Source organism: Periplaneta americana, chromosome 3 (assembly GCF_040183065.1).
Source record: "Periplaneta americana isolate PAMFEO1 chromosome 3, P.americana_PAMFEO1_priV1, whole genome shotgun sequence".
Lineage (NCBI taxonomy): Eukaryota > Metazoa > Arthropoda > Insecta > Blattodea > Blattidae > Periplaneta > Periplaneta americana.
The window spans coordinates 41,807,892-41,820,669 of record NC_091119.1 but is presented as its reverse complement, the minus strand read 5'-3'; the positions used below and the strand labels follow the sequence as shown (position 1 = coordinate 41,820,669).

General features: G+C 34.3%; 1 protein-coding gene across 2 annotated transcripts in view; it reads left to right on the top strand.

Annotated features, from left to right (window-relative positions):
- The window catches only part of Cbp53E (Calbindin 53E), an 886,322-nt gene that overhangs the window by 513,274 nt on the left and 360,270 nt on the right, over positions 1–12,778 (top strand). For both annotated transcript variants that reach the window (XM_069820369.1, XM_069820368.1), the window contains exon 3: positions 3,793–3,878. In XM_069820369.1, coding sequence (XP_069676470.1) covers positions 3,793–3,878 — 86 coding nt within the window. The remainder of the gene's footprint in view (positions 1–3,792; positions 3,879–12,778) is intronic.

Below are 12,778 nucleotides of genomic sequence, written 5' to 3'. Positions count from 1 at the left end.
TTAAAATAATATATATGATATGCGTAAATCACTTCGTGATTTAAGACGGTGCTTATTCCGTCGGATCCCGGCCAAATAGTCACTCATAACGAGTGCACCTCAGCACATGTGTGGACTTCAGTCCTAGGTTCATAGACATCTATGACGTAGTGCAGAGGGCGGCCACTAGAGGGAACCCAAGAGTTGGAACTTAAACTGAGACGATTCTGTCCGACGTCGGGGTGGGTATCCGGTGTGGCTTAGTGGATAAAGCATCAGCACGTAGAGCTGAAAACCCGGGTTCAAATCCCGGTGCCGGAGAGAATTTTTGTACGTTCCATTACTCTTTCATCGTTGATCATTTTTGCTTTCAAATGATGCAGTTTTGTCTGTTCTATCTGGTACAGGTATTTTCATAGAACACTGTTCCTTGCACATGAAAGCAACAAAAATGACAATATTATTGCCTGTGCCATGTTTCTGACTATAACCCTACATAATTTCAAATAAATGCTTCTCGTTGACAGAACAAACAACGAGATCTTGTGACAATGTAACATATTCCCATCAAAACTTCATACCGATAACATAAATTAAACAATCGTATTGTACTTACATGCATGGATCTCCTTGCTTCATTGCAACTACATTATTCCCTCTGTGAGAGACCCTTCGCTTTGCAATGCTTTATCCTCTCTTTTAGACACATCTCTGATAATGACACCCTTTTGTATATTTTTTCTTCTACAGAACTCTTGGAACTACACTCACTGTCCAATATTTTGACAAAGAAGTGCATGGTAGCAAATGCATCACGGGTGCATCAAGGCGTTATTTGTTAAAACCATATGAGTCCTGGACTGATGTGGTTTTGAAAGGAGCTCAATATTTTAATATTTTATAGACTGCTTAGTAATGATCGGACTCATGTTGTTTCAACTGGAAATGATGCGTCCACCCGTAGTGCTTGCTATAGTACCAGTAACTCATTTTCGTAAAAATGTGGACTCGTGTAGTTTTACAAATGACCGACTCAATTGCTATTCAACCAAAGGCAGAGGTCTCTAGTCTTGAAGTTGGGCGGAGTTAGAACGCTTCAGACCGCCCAACTTCAAGATAAGCGTGGTATGAGACCTCTACCATTGGTTCAATAGCAATTATCCTTCTCTCTGTCTCTGCCGGCAAATGTTTACATAGCCTGTCAGACATTATGGAATAAAGTATAGTTGTTTGTCTCTTCTTTCTTTCCTTATTTTCACTTTCTATTTTTTATGCTGTGGTTTTTTCCTCTTTTTGTCTATAAAGCAGCGGTGACCAAAGCGGGTGTCGTCATTACATCGTGTAATCACAGGCATTCAAACAGGTACGAGGAGTTTCCTGTACATTGCTGTGTGTTTCATTCACGTACTGAAGGCAAGCAGTGGCGGTATCATATCGCTCTACAAACTCTGTCTCTACAAGCAGTAAGAGGTGGTTTCGTAAAGAATGAGGAGAACTTTTTTGTTGTTCTGTCGGACAAAATGTAATCTGTTTACTTTGCTCAACGGTTCAATTAGGAGTAACGGTATATAGAAACATTAATTGCCACGCTGAATAATGTATTATTATTATTATTGTTATTATTATTGTCATTATTATTATTATTATTATTATTATTATTATTATTATTATTATTATTACTGACCACTAAGTATGTGTTTCTATAATTCTTCTATACGTGCATGAATATCGATTTTTTATATCTTCTCCCTAGAAGGATCAAATTATTAGGTTTTATCTCAATTTTAATCATTAGATGAGGGTAACTATTTATTAGTTATTCATTTAATAATAATAGTGTATAAAAATTGATTCAATATTATGTGCCAACGAACTGTTAAACGTCAGGGATAGACATGTCTTAAATCATAGCCAGGAAGAGAAAGATGAGATAAATAAATGTAAGGAAGTCAGCTACCTAATGGGGTTTGAAATATCTCGTGCTCTAAAGCCTTCTAATAGAACAGAATTTCTGAAAAGAGTAATGGTTAAAATAGCTTAAATAACTTGTCCATAAGAAGTATTATAATTTTGAAAAAAACTAAGAATTTCTCGACCAAGTATCGAGAGAAGAATTTAGAAAATTCCTGATTATATTCTAGAGGAAGTTTAAAAAAAGAAGCAAGAAAAATCGTTTATTATTCACTGGCTCTTGATGAGAGTAGTGGCATTACTGATACAGAAAAGCTTGAGATTTTTATCTGTGGGATTGATCAAGATGTTAGTACAGGAACCACCACTGGTTGTTCATGCCAAGTACCTTTCCTCCGTCTCCTTACTTCATAGGCTGTCTGTCGCATGTAATCACTGCAGTTCGAGTTTTGGTCACCGCTACTATAAAGTATTTTATGCTCGACCATGCCGAAATGTAGTAATTATACACCTGGTAGCGTTCCTTTAATGCATGTCATTAAAGTACACCTATTCATTAAAGTTCAGGTTTTCGATTATTCTCGGATATGCAATCGAAAGACGAGGGAAACGTCACGGAGGCTAAAAATCCAATACTGTCGCAGTAGGTTATGTTCTGTTACTATAATAATTAGCGTTAATTGTAAATAATATTCAAATAAATTCAATTTGTCATCTCGTTTTTCAATTCTAAATCAATTTCCAGGTTATATATTCTCTGCATTACATCAAGGTCAAGGTTCCTCGGAAAACATCAATACTTTCGCGTCTGCGCACATCTCACAATTCAAGAGCTATGAACAAGGTCACTTCCGATCTTCTGTCAGATACAAATAAAATGAATACTTCTGAATAATTTAAAGTTATAAATATGGTCGCGCATAAAAAGTCGTATGAAACTTGCCTATAATGGTAATTAAGACGCTCGTATGAAAATTATGAAACTGGCTTGCGCTCGTTTCATAAACAAACATATTTGCGTCTTGAATAATTTCGAGGGAAAAATTGTTCCGGAGCCGGGTATCGAACCCGGGACCTTTGGTTTAACGTACCAACGCTCTACCACTGAGCTACTCGGGAACTCTAAACGATACCGATCCAATTTTTCCCTCTATATCCACAGACCTCAAAGTGGGCTGACAACCGTCAAGCAACCAACTTCGAGTGCACACTAACTCACACAGAGTTAGTGTGCACTCGAAGTTGGTTGCTTGACGGTTGTCAGCCCACTTTGAGGTCTGTGTATATAGAGGGGAAAAATTGGATCGGTGTCGGTTAGAGTTCCCGAGTAGTTCAGTGGTAGAGCGTTGGTACGTTAAACCAAAGGTCCCGGGTTCGATACCCGGCTCCGGAACAATTTTTCCCTCGAAATTATTCAAATCAACTTTACAGGGAGTTATACCTGAAATCTTGATTTGCATATTTGCGTCTTAATTACTATCATTATAGGCTAGTTGCATAATGTACTATTCCAGTCTCACCTCTTTTTGTTGTCATTATTTCCCTCTTTTAGAATTTTTGTATATTCTCCATTTTATTCCCCCCTCTTTATTTTCTTATTATATTAGTATTCAACTTTATTTTAAATTTTTAATCGGAATGCAAGATAAATAGTTTGTGAAGTTGAATAAAATTTCTCTGTCTAACTTTTCCGTCTTCCATGTAAGCTTCTCTTATTTCTGTTTCATCTCATTCTCTTCCTTTGTTCTTTTCTCTTTATATTTCTTCTGTGTGTTTAACTGAGTAACATATATATTATGTATATATATATATATATATATATATATATATATATATAAGGCGATGTTCGTCGTATAAAGAAAACACATTTACACGTTGAACGATGTGCTTGTTTTTTTTCAGGCAACGGATACATCGAAGGAACCGAGCTGGACGGCTTTCTCAGGGAGTTCGTGTCCAGCGCCAATGTCACAGATGTCAGCCCAGAGGTGAGTACGATAACATAGTTCTTTTGTATAAGGACACTAAGTGAAATGATATAGTTTATAACAACATTCAATGAATGTAGCAATTATGAGATTCTGTCTGCATCATCGATATCTGTTTCGAAGGACTTCAACTTCCTGATAACGTATTCAGAGGTTGACAGCACTGTAAATAAGTCACATGGAGGGTGGGAATCTTCTACAGTAGTTCAGAACTACATTGACGACTATTTAAAAAAAAAAAGAAAGAGAATAATTCGGAAATAGACTTTCGGATATTCCACCGTGCTGGCGTTAACTTTTGCAACTTTGGAATTACAAACAGGTTCCGTCATCAAGACAGACAGATGTGAACAGAGAAGTAGCCTTCTCTGTTGGGCACGTTATGTGTGGCTACTCCAAACAACTGAACACCTATAATAAAATTATTCTTTGTTATTTATATAAGAAAATTAATTGTTGGAGTAAAATGAGACACGGGAATAACATTAACATATACAGAGTTGCATTAATTCACAGTGGTAATAGAATAAAGTCAATGAGAACAAGTTTTTCCAAATAAGTTTTTTTGATACTTCCGAAAGTTTTGAGAAAACACAATTTAACGCGTTGCAGTCAGCGTATTCCGAATCTCACCGGACCGGTGGACAACAATGACGCCACGCTGCAGTGAAATAGGAACAAAACTGCTGGAAGGTTCGATGGCTATCATGGCGGCTGTACAAGTTGTTGTCTGTGCTACGCTAGCAAGATTTTGCGAAATTTCCAAACTGTCATCTCGTTCAAAGAAAAGAGAGGATGAACTATTTATTTCTTGAACCAGTAGTAATAACTGGTCTGTTGACATGTTCGCTCATAAGCCATTAACATATTGTTTTTACGTTGTGCTCATTACAAACAATACAGCAGAACACACCGCCATGACACAACAGTGCACGATATCATTCGTCTGCTAATTCACGCCCTATACAAGAACCAATCAGATTCACTGATGGATACTGCCACCACCTCTGCAAGCTGATGGCACCGGTGCGACTCCGGTGGAGTATCAGTGACGTCATCGTTGAAATTCGGAACACAGTGATGCCATCGGATTGCTCAGCGCTGAGATTCTGAAGACGCTCAATGCTGTAACGCTCCTTGAGGTCATTTCTTCGCAATGGGGGTGAATAATCATCCACTCCGCAAGACTTGCGAGAGGAGAACGTAAACAAAAACGTCTCGGTAGATATGTATCGATCAAATTACTGTACATTCTCAATACTTAACATATTACTTAACATTAATGTAAACTTAATTTATTTTCTAAATTAATTTATTTTAAATTTATTTAAAGATAATAACCAGGAAGCGAAACTTGTTGTCCAATGGGGGAAAGGCAAGTGGTTTCAAGTTAACTGTGTTCTAGAATCCCTCTATTGTGTACAATAGGAAGCTTCGAATGCAGTCATAGCTGGACTAATCACATTGGTCCTGTGAAATTAGTCAAGCATTTTAATTGGTTAAATTAAAACATGCATTGTTCGAAATCTTTTTTACGCGTAATCCCTACAAAACGACCTGTTACCGTATTACACAAAATCGATTTAATTGTAATAGATGATTGATTAAGATGGCATCCCCTAAAGTACGTATAAACAAAAAAGTTCTAAAGCCCATCTAACCTGCTGAGTAGCGTGGGTGATGCCACGGCTGGGAAGCCGGTAAGAGAACATAAAAAGCGTTTTGTTGGAAGATTAAAGGACAGTCACAGTGGAGACAGAGGCTGAAGGAAGTAAAGAGATCGTATTGACGTCAGCTCCGTCTAGGGATATAGAGGGGCAGAGAAGGCCTGACGGCCTTATCTCTACCAGGTTAAATAAATAAATCTAATCTAATCTAATCTAATCTAATCATATAAGTAATCCATCATGTTAGTTTGTAAATTTAATAAATCAAATATAGTTTTGTTCGTAATTAATTCAATCTTGAACCTCAGTTGAGAAACTAAGTAGTTTTCCTATAATATTTTCTATTATTTTTTTTATTTTATTTAAATGCACCAACAACAGAAGCAAGCTTCCAATTACAGGTGGCTTACATTGATACATATACAAAATACATAATAAGAGAAAAAAAAAAACAAAACAAAGAACACAAACGGAAGAAAAGAAATACATACTTGTAATAGATGCCAGAACATAATATTGCAGTTAATATAGTGCCAAATGTCAATATAATAATACAAAATTATTTCAAAACTAGAGAAAATTATAATACACTTATTCATGATTTAAATATCAAAGGAAATACAATTCTTTTTAATATTGTATGACATTTTTTAACTAGTATACAGAAATCTAATTGAGAATCACAGTTTAAAGATAGAGAGGTGTAAGTATTACACATAACAAACAATGGACAGTTCTGAAGAAAACAGTTCTAGGAATTTAACAAAATCACAGCTATTCAATATACCGTTAACAATCTTATAGAGTAAAATTTGACTATTTATTAATCATCTAGATTTTAAAGTGTTATAATTAAATTTAAAAAGTAGCTGATTATATGAAATTTGCTTTTCATAAGACGACACGTGATGTTTTTTTTTTTTTTTTTTTAATATAAGTAACGTAAAAATCTTTTATGAGAGAATCAGCTCATTCAATATAATCGTTTCATTTGTTTCAGTTATAAAAAAATGGTAGTGTCAGAAATCCTGACAAGTTTGAGTATGGTATTTAGTGGGAGTCAAACGCAGTAGCCCTCCGTTCAGCAAGTCATCCGACCTAAGTTGTCGCGCACAACATTAATATTCTAATATTACGATTCGTGACAGATTCGATGTAAGGACTTATTGCCAGATTAGGTTTTTATAGCTTTCATTCTTGTACATCTTAGCTTCCTATTAATTTCATAACTCTAGTAATCACAAAGAAGTTCTTTCAGAAACTGAAGTTTGGAATTAATACTGTTTTCAGATATGACTCTTTCCTTATCCATTATTATCAAAGAACTGCCGGTTTATTAGAAGGATGGAGACATGATGAGGCATTCAAATATAGGTTGGTATGTGTCGTTTTACTGTGAAACTTGTATCCTGGTGTGCCATCCTGTTTTCTGTATATATCACTGTCCAGGAAAGTTAAGTGACTTTGTGATTATGTCTCTGAGTAGTAATGAATATGAGGAAATAAACATTTTATTCATGTCACTGAATATCTTTCATAATTGTTACTAGAGGAGAAAAATTCGCTCCGGCGCCGGATCGAACTCGGGTCCTTGGTTGTACGTACCAAGCGCTCTAACCACTGAGCTACGCGGAATTCAATCCACAGGACCGGATCAAATTCCCCTCCTCTAGTATTTTTTTCCTTTGTGGCCTTACTCCATGATATATTATATTAAGTCAACTGCCATTATAACCAAGGACCTGGGTTCGATCACCGGCGCTGGAACGAATTTTTCTCCTCTAATAAAAATTGTTACCATAACAGATAAACTCTGTAAGACCAAAAATTAATCTTTACGTATATATATATATATATATATATATATATATATATATATATATATACGTAAAGATTATAATATTAATAAAATTCATTTCAACGGTCTTAAAAACTCTTGGAAAATAATTAAATGTATCCTTGTAGAGTAAGTTACGCAATTAAGCTAAACACAAAAAAAATAATATGAACAGAAAAATCTCTGCAATAAACAAACAATGAAAACTTTTTTCTTTGTATTTCCATCAACAATTCTTATGAAACATTTTGTGCAAATCTAATGATTATAAAGATATGAGTGATATTTATACATTTTCACATTAATTTTAACACGTATTCAGTCGTTGGCTACATTTTAAACTTTTTCCCACTTACGTAACTCAAGCCTTATATGTAGTAAGCTTTTAGACGCATAAATGTAATTTTGTAGCTTTTAATTTGATGAAGTCTCGTCTCCTAAGAGACTATGTGTCTCGCTTGTAAGGCATAGCTTGGATGTCGACAAAATTATGTTCAATTTAGATTATTAAATTGGGAGACACTTTATTAAATTCGGGATTTATATATCGTCGATCGCTAATAACAAATGACATCTGACGAATAAAACATGAACAATAGAAGGCCTTGCTGCGAGCTTAACAAATAATAGATTGTAACCATGTATTCGTGTTACTGGATTGAATTTTCTGGCCTCAGGACGTGAACCATATGAGACTTTATTGCTGCCTTTGATGTTTCGAGCTTTAATGACAAATGTTCGTGGTTCATGTAGACTTGCAGCGCCATTCATAAAATTGGAATTTATGAACGGTCGTGTGAACTGTACTGAACGATGACGATAATAACAATAATGTACCAATTCAGCGACAATACAATTGGGAACTACAGAGTCTATTGAGAATGGTGAAGAGATTACAAGGCGGTAATGGAGCAACTGTCTATTTTAATAATACAAATCATTGTACAATATTCAAGTCATTGAATTGTCAGTAATAGTTGTAGTAATTCAACAATTTATTACTATTGCTACTGCAGCAGAATCTACTGTTAGACAGCCAAAGTAACTCTAAGAGATATTTCTGCTCCTGCTAGTCCAATGGCGCCAACTTGTATGGGCCCGTGGCGTCCGAGCCCACCCAATAATTATTTGTCTTGTTATTATTATTAATATTATTATTATTATTATTATTATTATTATTATTATTATTATTATTATTATTATTATTTCGGCTTCTAGTCGTCATTCGGCTTCTAGTCGTCATGAAGAGCAGTCGACTTTTTGTGTAGCTCCGCTGTTTTCACAGTGTTTAGTTGTTACTACATTCGTCTGTGTCCTCATTTAAGGCGCTTAGTTAACTGCGTACAATGCCGCCTAGTAAAGATACATGTTCTAAATGTAGCGCTGCTTTCTTCGGCAGACAAAAGTTCCTAAAGTGTGTTGGGCCTTGTGGCCTAAGATTTCATCTTGACTGTTTAAATATGAGTGAAGTGGAATACGATTTTTTTATGAAGGGAGGCATTTCCTCCTTCAAGTGTGATGAGTGTACCAGTGCTGCGAAGGCGGTTCATGGTGATAACACTCCTGTGAAACCGACCAAGAAGACCGATAAAAAGATCATCTCGCCTACTAGGGAACTTGAACTACCTAATTTACAAAGTAAGGAATCTCTCTCTGTACAAATAGAGACGGTACGATTGAATAGTGAATCCATTCTAGATACTTTAACAGTTATTCTGGAGCATGTTAAAAATCTTGAAAAAGAAATGGGTGAATTAAAGAGCGAGAATACTGCCCTCAAATTACAAATGGCCGAGATTTTGGTAAAAAATTCCTGTCCTTGTAAGCCTGATCAGATTGTCCCTAAATTGGGTCAACAGTCCACTGTTCACCCGGTTACTAAATCCTACAGTAGGTTTTGTCTGACACTGTTAATTCTCGCAATCATGCGAAGTCAGCACCGAGTACTTCATTTGCTCTTACTCATCATAACAGTAATGAGGTAATCTCTGCTGTCGTACGCACAGACGATAGCACTATTGCGTTATCAAATAACGTAGACTCTGATGGTTTTCAAACTGTCACTCGCAAAAAATTTAAGAAACGAGATCCTAAAGTTGGCACTCTAACTAATAGCAACTTAGAAATGGCTCCAGAGAGAATCAGAACCAAATCTCTTTTTGTTTCTAGATTTAGTCCTAATGTAAACGAGAATAATATTAAGGATTCACTCTTTCATCAACGTAAATTAAGGTCTCTCGAAATAACTAAATTGAAAACAAAATACCAGTCGTATTCCTCTTTTCATATCTCAGTTGATGAGAGGGATTTCGAGTTAATTAATAATTCTGATGTTTGGCCTGCGGGATGCCTCATTGCACCCTTTTTTGGTAAACTTAAACCTGAGCAGCATTTTGCTCCACCAGGTACTTCAGTTGATTCTAGGGTTAATGCCTCTTAATATTATTCTCTAACTCTCAATGCACAGTTCTAATAATCATCTTGAGATATTTTACCAAAATGTTCGTGGTCTTAATACAAAAATTGATGAAATTTTTCAAAATGTAGTAAGTAATAATGATATCATTATCTGTCTTACTGAAACATGGTTATCTGAATCAGTATTAAATACAAACTTATTCCCTAACAATTATACTGTGTTTCGAGCAGACAGAACGTATGAGGACACCAATAAAAAAGAGGTGGGGGTGTCCTAACAGCGATTAACAACCAGTTACCTTTTACCTGTCGGCGATATGATTTAGAAATTATTAATGAATGTGTTTGGATTGAAATTAAAATGGCTTATTAATTGGAAATCATTACTTCCCACCTGATTTCGGTCATAATCACTTAAAATCTTACCTCAATTTTCTTGAAAAAAACCTTGATACTCATAATTTTAGAATAGTAATTATTGGTGATTTCAATTGTCCTGGTATGGATTGGTCAACTGGTTTTACTCTTAATGATATTCATTACTACTCTAAAATTAAGTCCAGTGATTTATATTCCTCATCTTGCCTTCTGGGATTAAACCAAATTAATTTTACTGTCTCAAGTAAAAATCTATTTGATCTTGTCTTTACTAATATTATTAATAGTACAGTAAAACTAGCCAATCATTCTCTAGTTTTGGAGGATTCTTATCATCCATCTATCTCCATTAATCTTGAAGTGTATTTGTCGCTACCTGATCACTGCCAATCTAGTACCTTCATAAATTATTCTCAAGGTGATTACTTGAAACTCTATTCCACTCTATGCAATCATGATTGGAATTCCATATATCAAACTACTGATGTTAACGTTGCTGCTAACGCGTTATCCCAGATTATGAACAAAGCTATTTCTCTTGCTGTTCCTGTCACTTTCGTAAAAAAATCGCACTATCCTAAATGGTTTTCAAATACCTTGCGTATACTTATTAGGAAAAAGAACAAAGCACATAGAAATTTTAAGAAATTCAACACTGATCACCATTATCAAATTTTTTCCAATTACAGAAAAAAAAGTTAAAGCTATGATTAAATCTGACAAATTTAAATGGTTACAATCCATTGATGAAAATTTGAAGAATGAACCTAATAAATTTTGGAAATACGTAGAATCTTTTCGTAAATCCAATAATTATCCCACCGAATTATTAATAAATGGGATTCACATTACTGATCAGCAAGAAATTGCTAATGCATTTGCTAATCAATTCAAATCGATTCAAAAACAGCCTAATTCTAATCTCTGTTTGTTGGAGTATAATTGTACTGACTTCTTATCCTTACCTAAAATTACAGTTGAAGACGTTTCATTAGCCATAAAAAAGCTTAAACCTAATAAATCAAAGGGCACTGATGGCATTCCTAATTTTATTATTAAGGGATGTTCTAATATTCTAATACCCGTTTTAACCTTTATATTTAATTTAAATTTATTAACCGGTACATACCCTATGCTTTGGAAAGCAGCATCCGTTATTCCTATCTTTAAGAATGGTAAAAAAAATGTTGTTTCCAATTATAGACCTATTTCAATATTAAACAATTTCTCAAAAATTTTTGAAAAAATAATCCACAAACATGTTTCATTTTATGTTAAGAATAAAATTAATTCAGCACAACATGGTTTTGCTAAAGGTAAATCAACAACTACAAACTTAGTATCCTACCTTAATCTTGTTATGCCTATTGTTGAAACCCAAGGTCAAATTGACTCAATTTATATCGACTTTAGCAAAGCGTTTGATGTTGTACCTCACAATATTCTGATAAATAAATTAAAAAACTTTGGTCTCTCTTCTAACTATGTGAGCTGGTTTGAAAACTATTTAACTAATAGACAATGTTGTGTTCGTCTTGGTGATTCTCTCTCGGACCCATTTAATTGTTTATGTGGAGTTCCCCAAGGATCTACATTGGGCCCTCTATTATTTCTATTATTTATTGATGACATATGTAAAAGAATAAGTTCAAACTACCTGTTATTTGCTGATGATCTCAAAATCTTTCGCTCAATAAATAGTTCTGCCGATTGCCAAACTCTTCAAAATGATATTAACTCCATTGAACTTTGGTCTGACATTAATGGAATGAAAATTAATGAAACAAAAACTTTTGTCATTTCGTACTCTCGAAAAACTACTTCCATAAAATTTAATTATTCTCTTAATAACGCCTGTATTATTAGGAAAAATTCTATAAAAGATCTTGGTGTACTACTCGATTCTAAATTATACTTTCACGATCATGTTCAATATATTTATAATCATTCAATAAGAATGCTTGGTTTAATAAGGTCTATAACCTATTCTTTTTCTACTCCTGAGTCACTATTAATTCTATACTTTACTTTGGTTCGCTCTAAACTTGAATATGCATCTGTAGCCTGGAATTCCATTACTTCAACCGATTCGGTTAAATTGGAAAATATTCAAAGAAAATTTATTTCCTTATGTGCTTTTCGATATATACCCAATTCCACTGACTTTAACTATGATATTACCTGTAAATATTTTAACTGTTGTAGCCTTTATGCTAGACGTCTAAATCTTGATTATCAATTTTTTTGCAAAGTTATCAAGGGTGATATTAATTGTGAGTCTATCATAAACAATATCAGCCTTCGTATTCCTACAAAAGGTTTAAGATTTCAAAAAAATTTTTATAACCGAAATTCAAAATCACTTTCTCCAGTCTGTAGATGCATAAAATATGCCAATTTGCATGGGCACAATTTAGATCCTTTTAAGGTTTAGTTTCGTTTTGATTATTAGTTTTTACTGTTTGTACTCAATTGTATTCATGTATGTTTTTGTTATTTAAGATATTATTTATTTTTGTTTTGCACCTTTGTATCTTCTGTTTGTGTATTGTGCTGAACTATAATTGGCCTCTGGCTGTTGTTCAGCACACAAATATTAA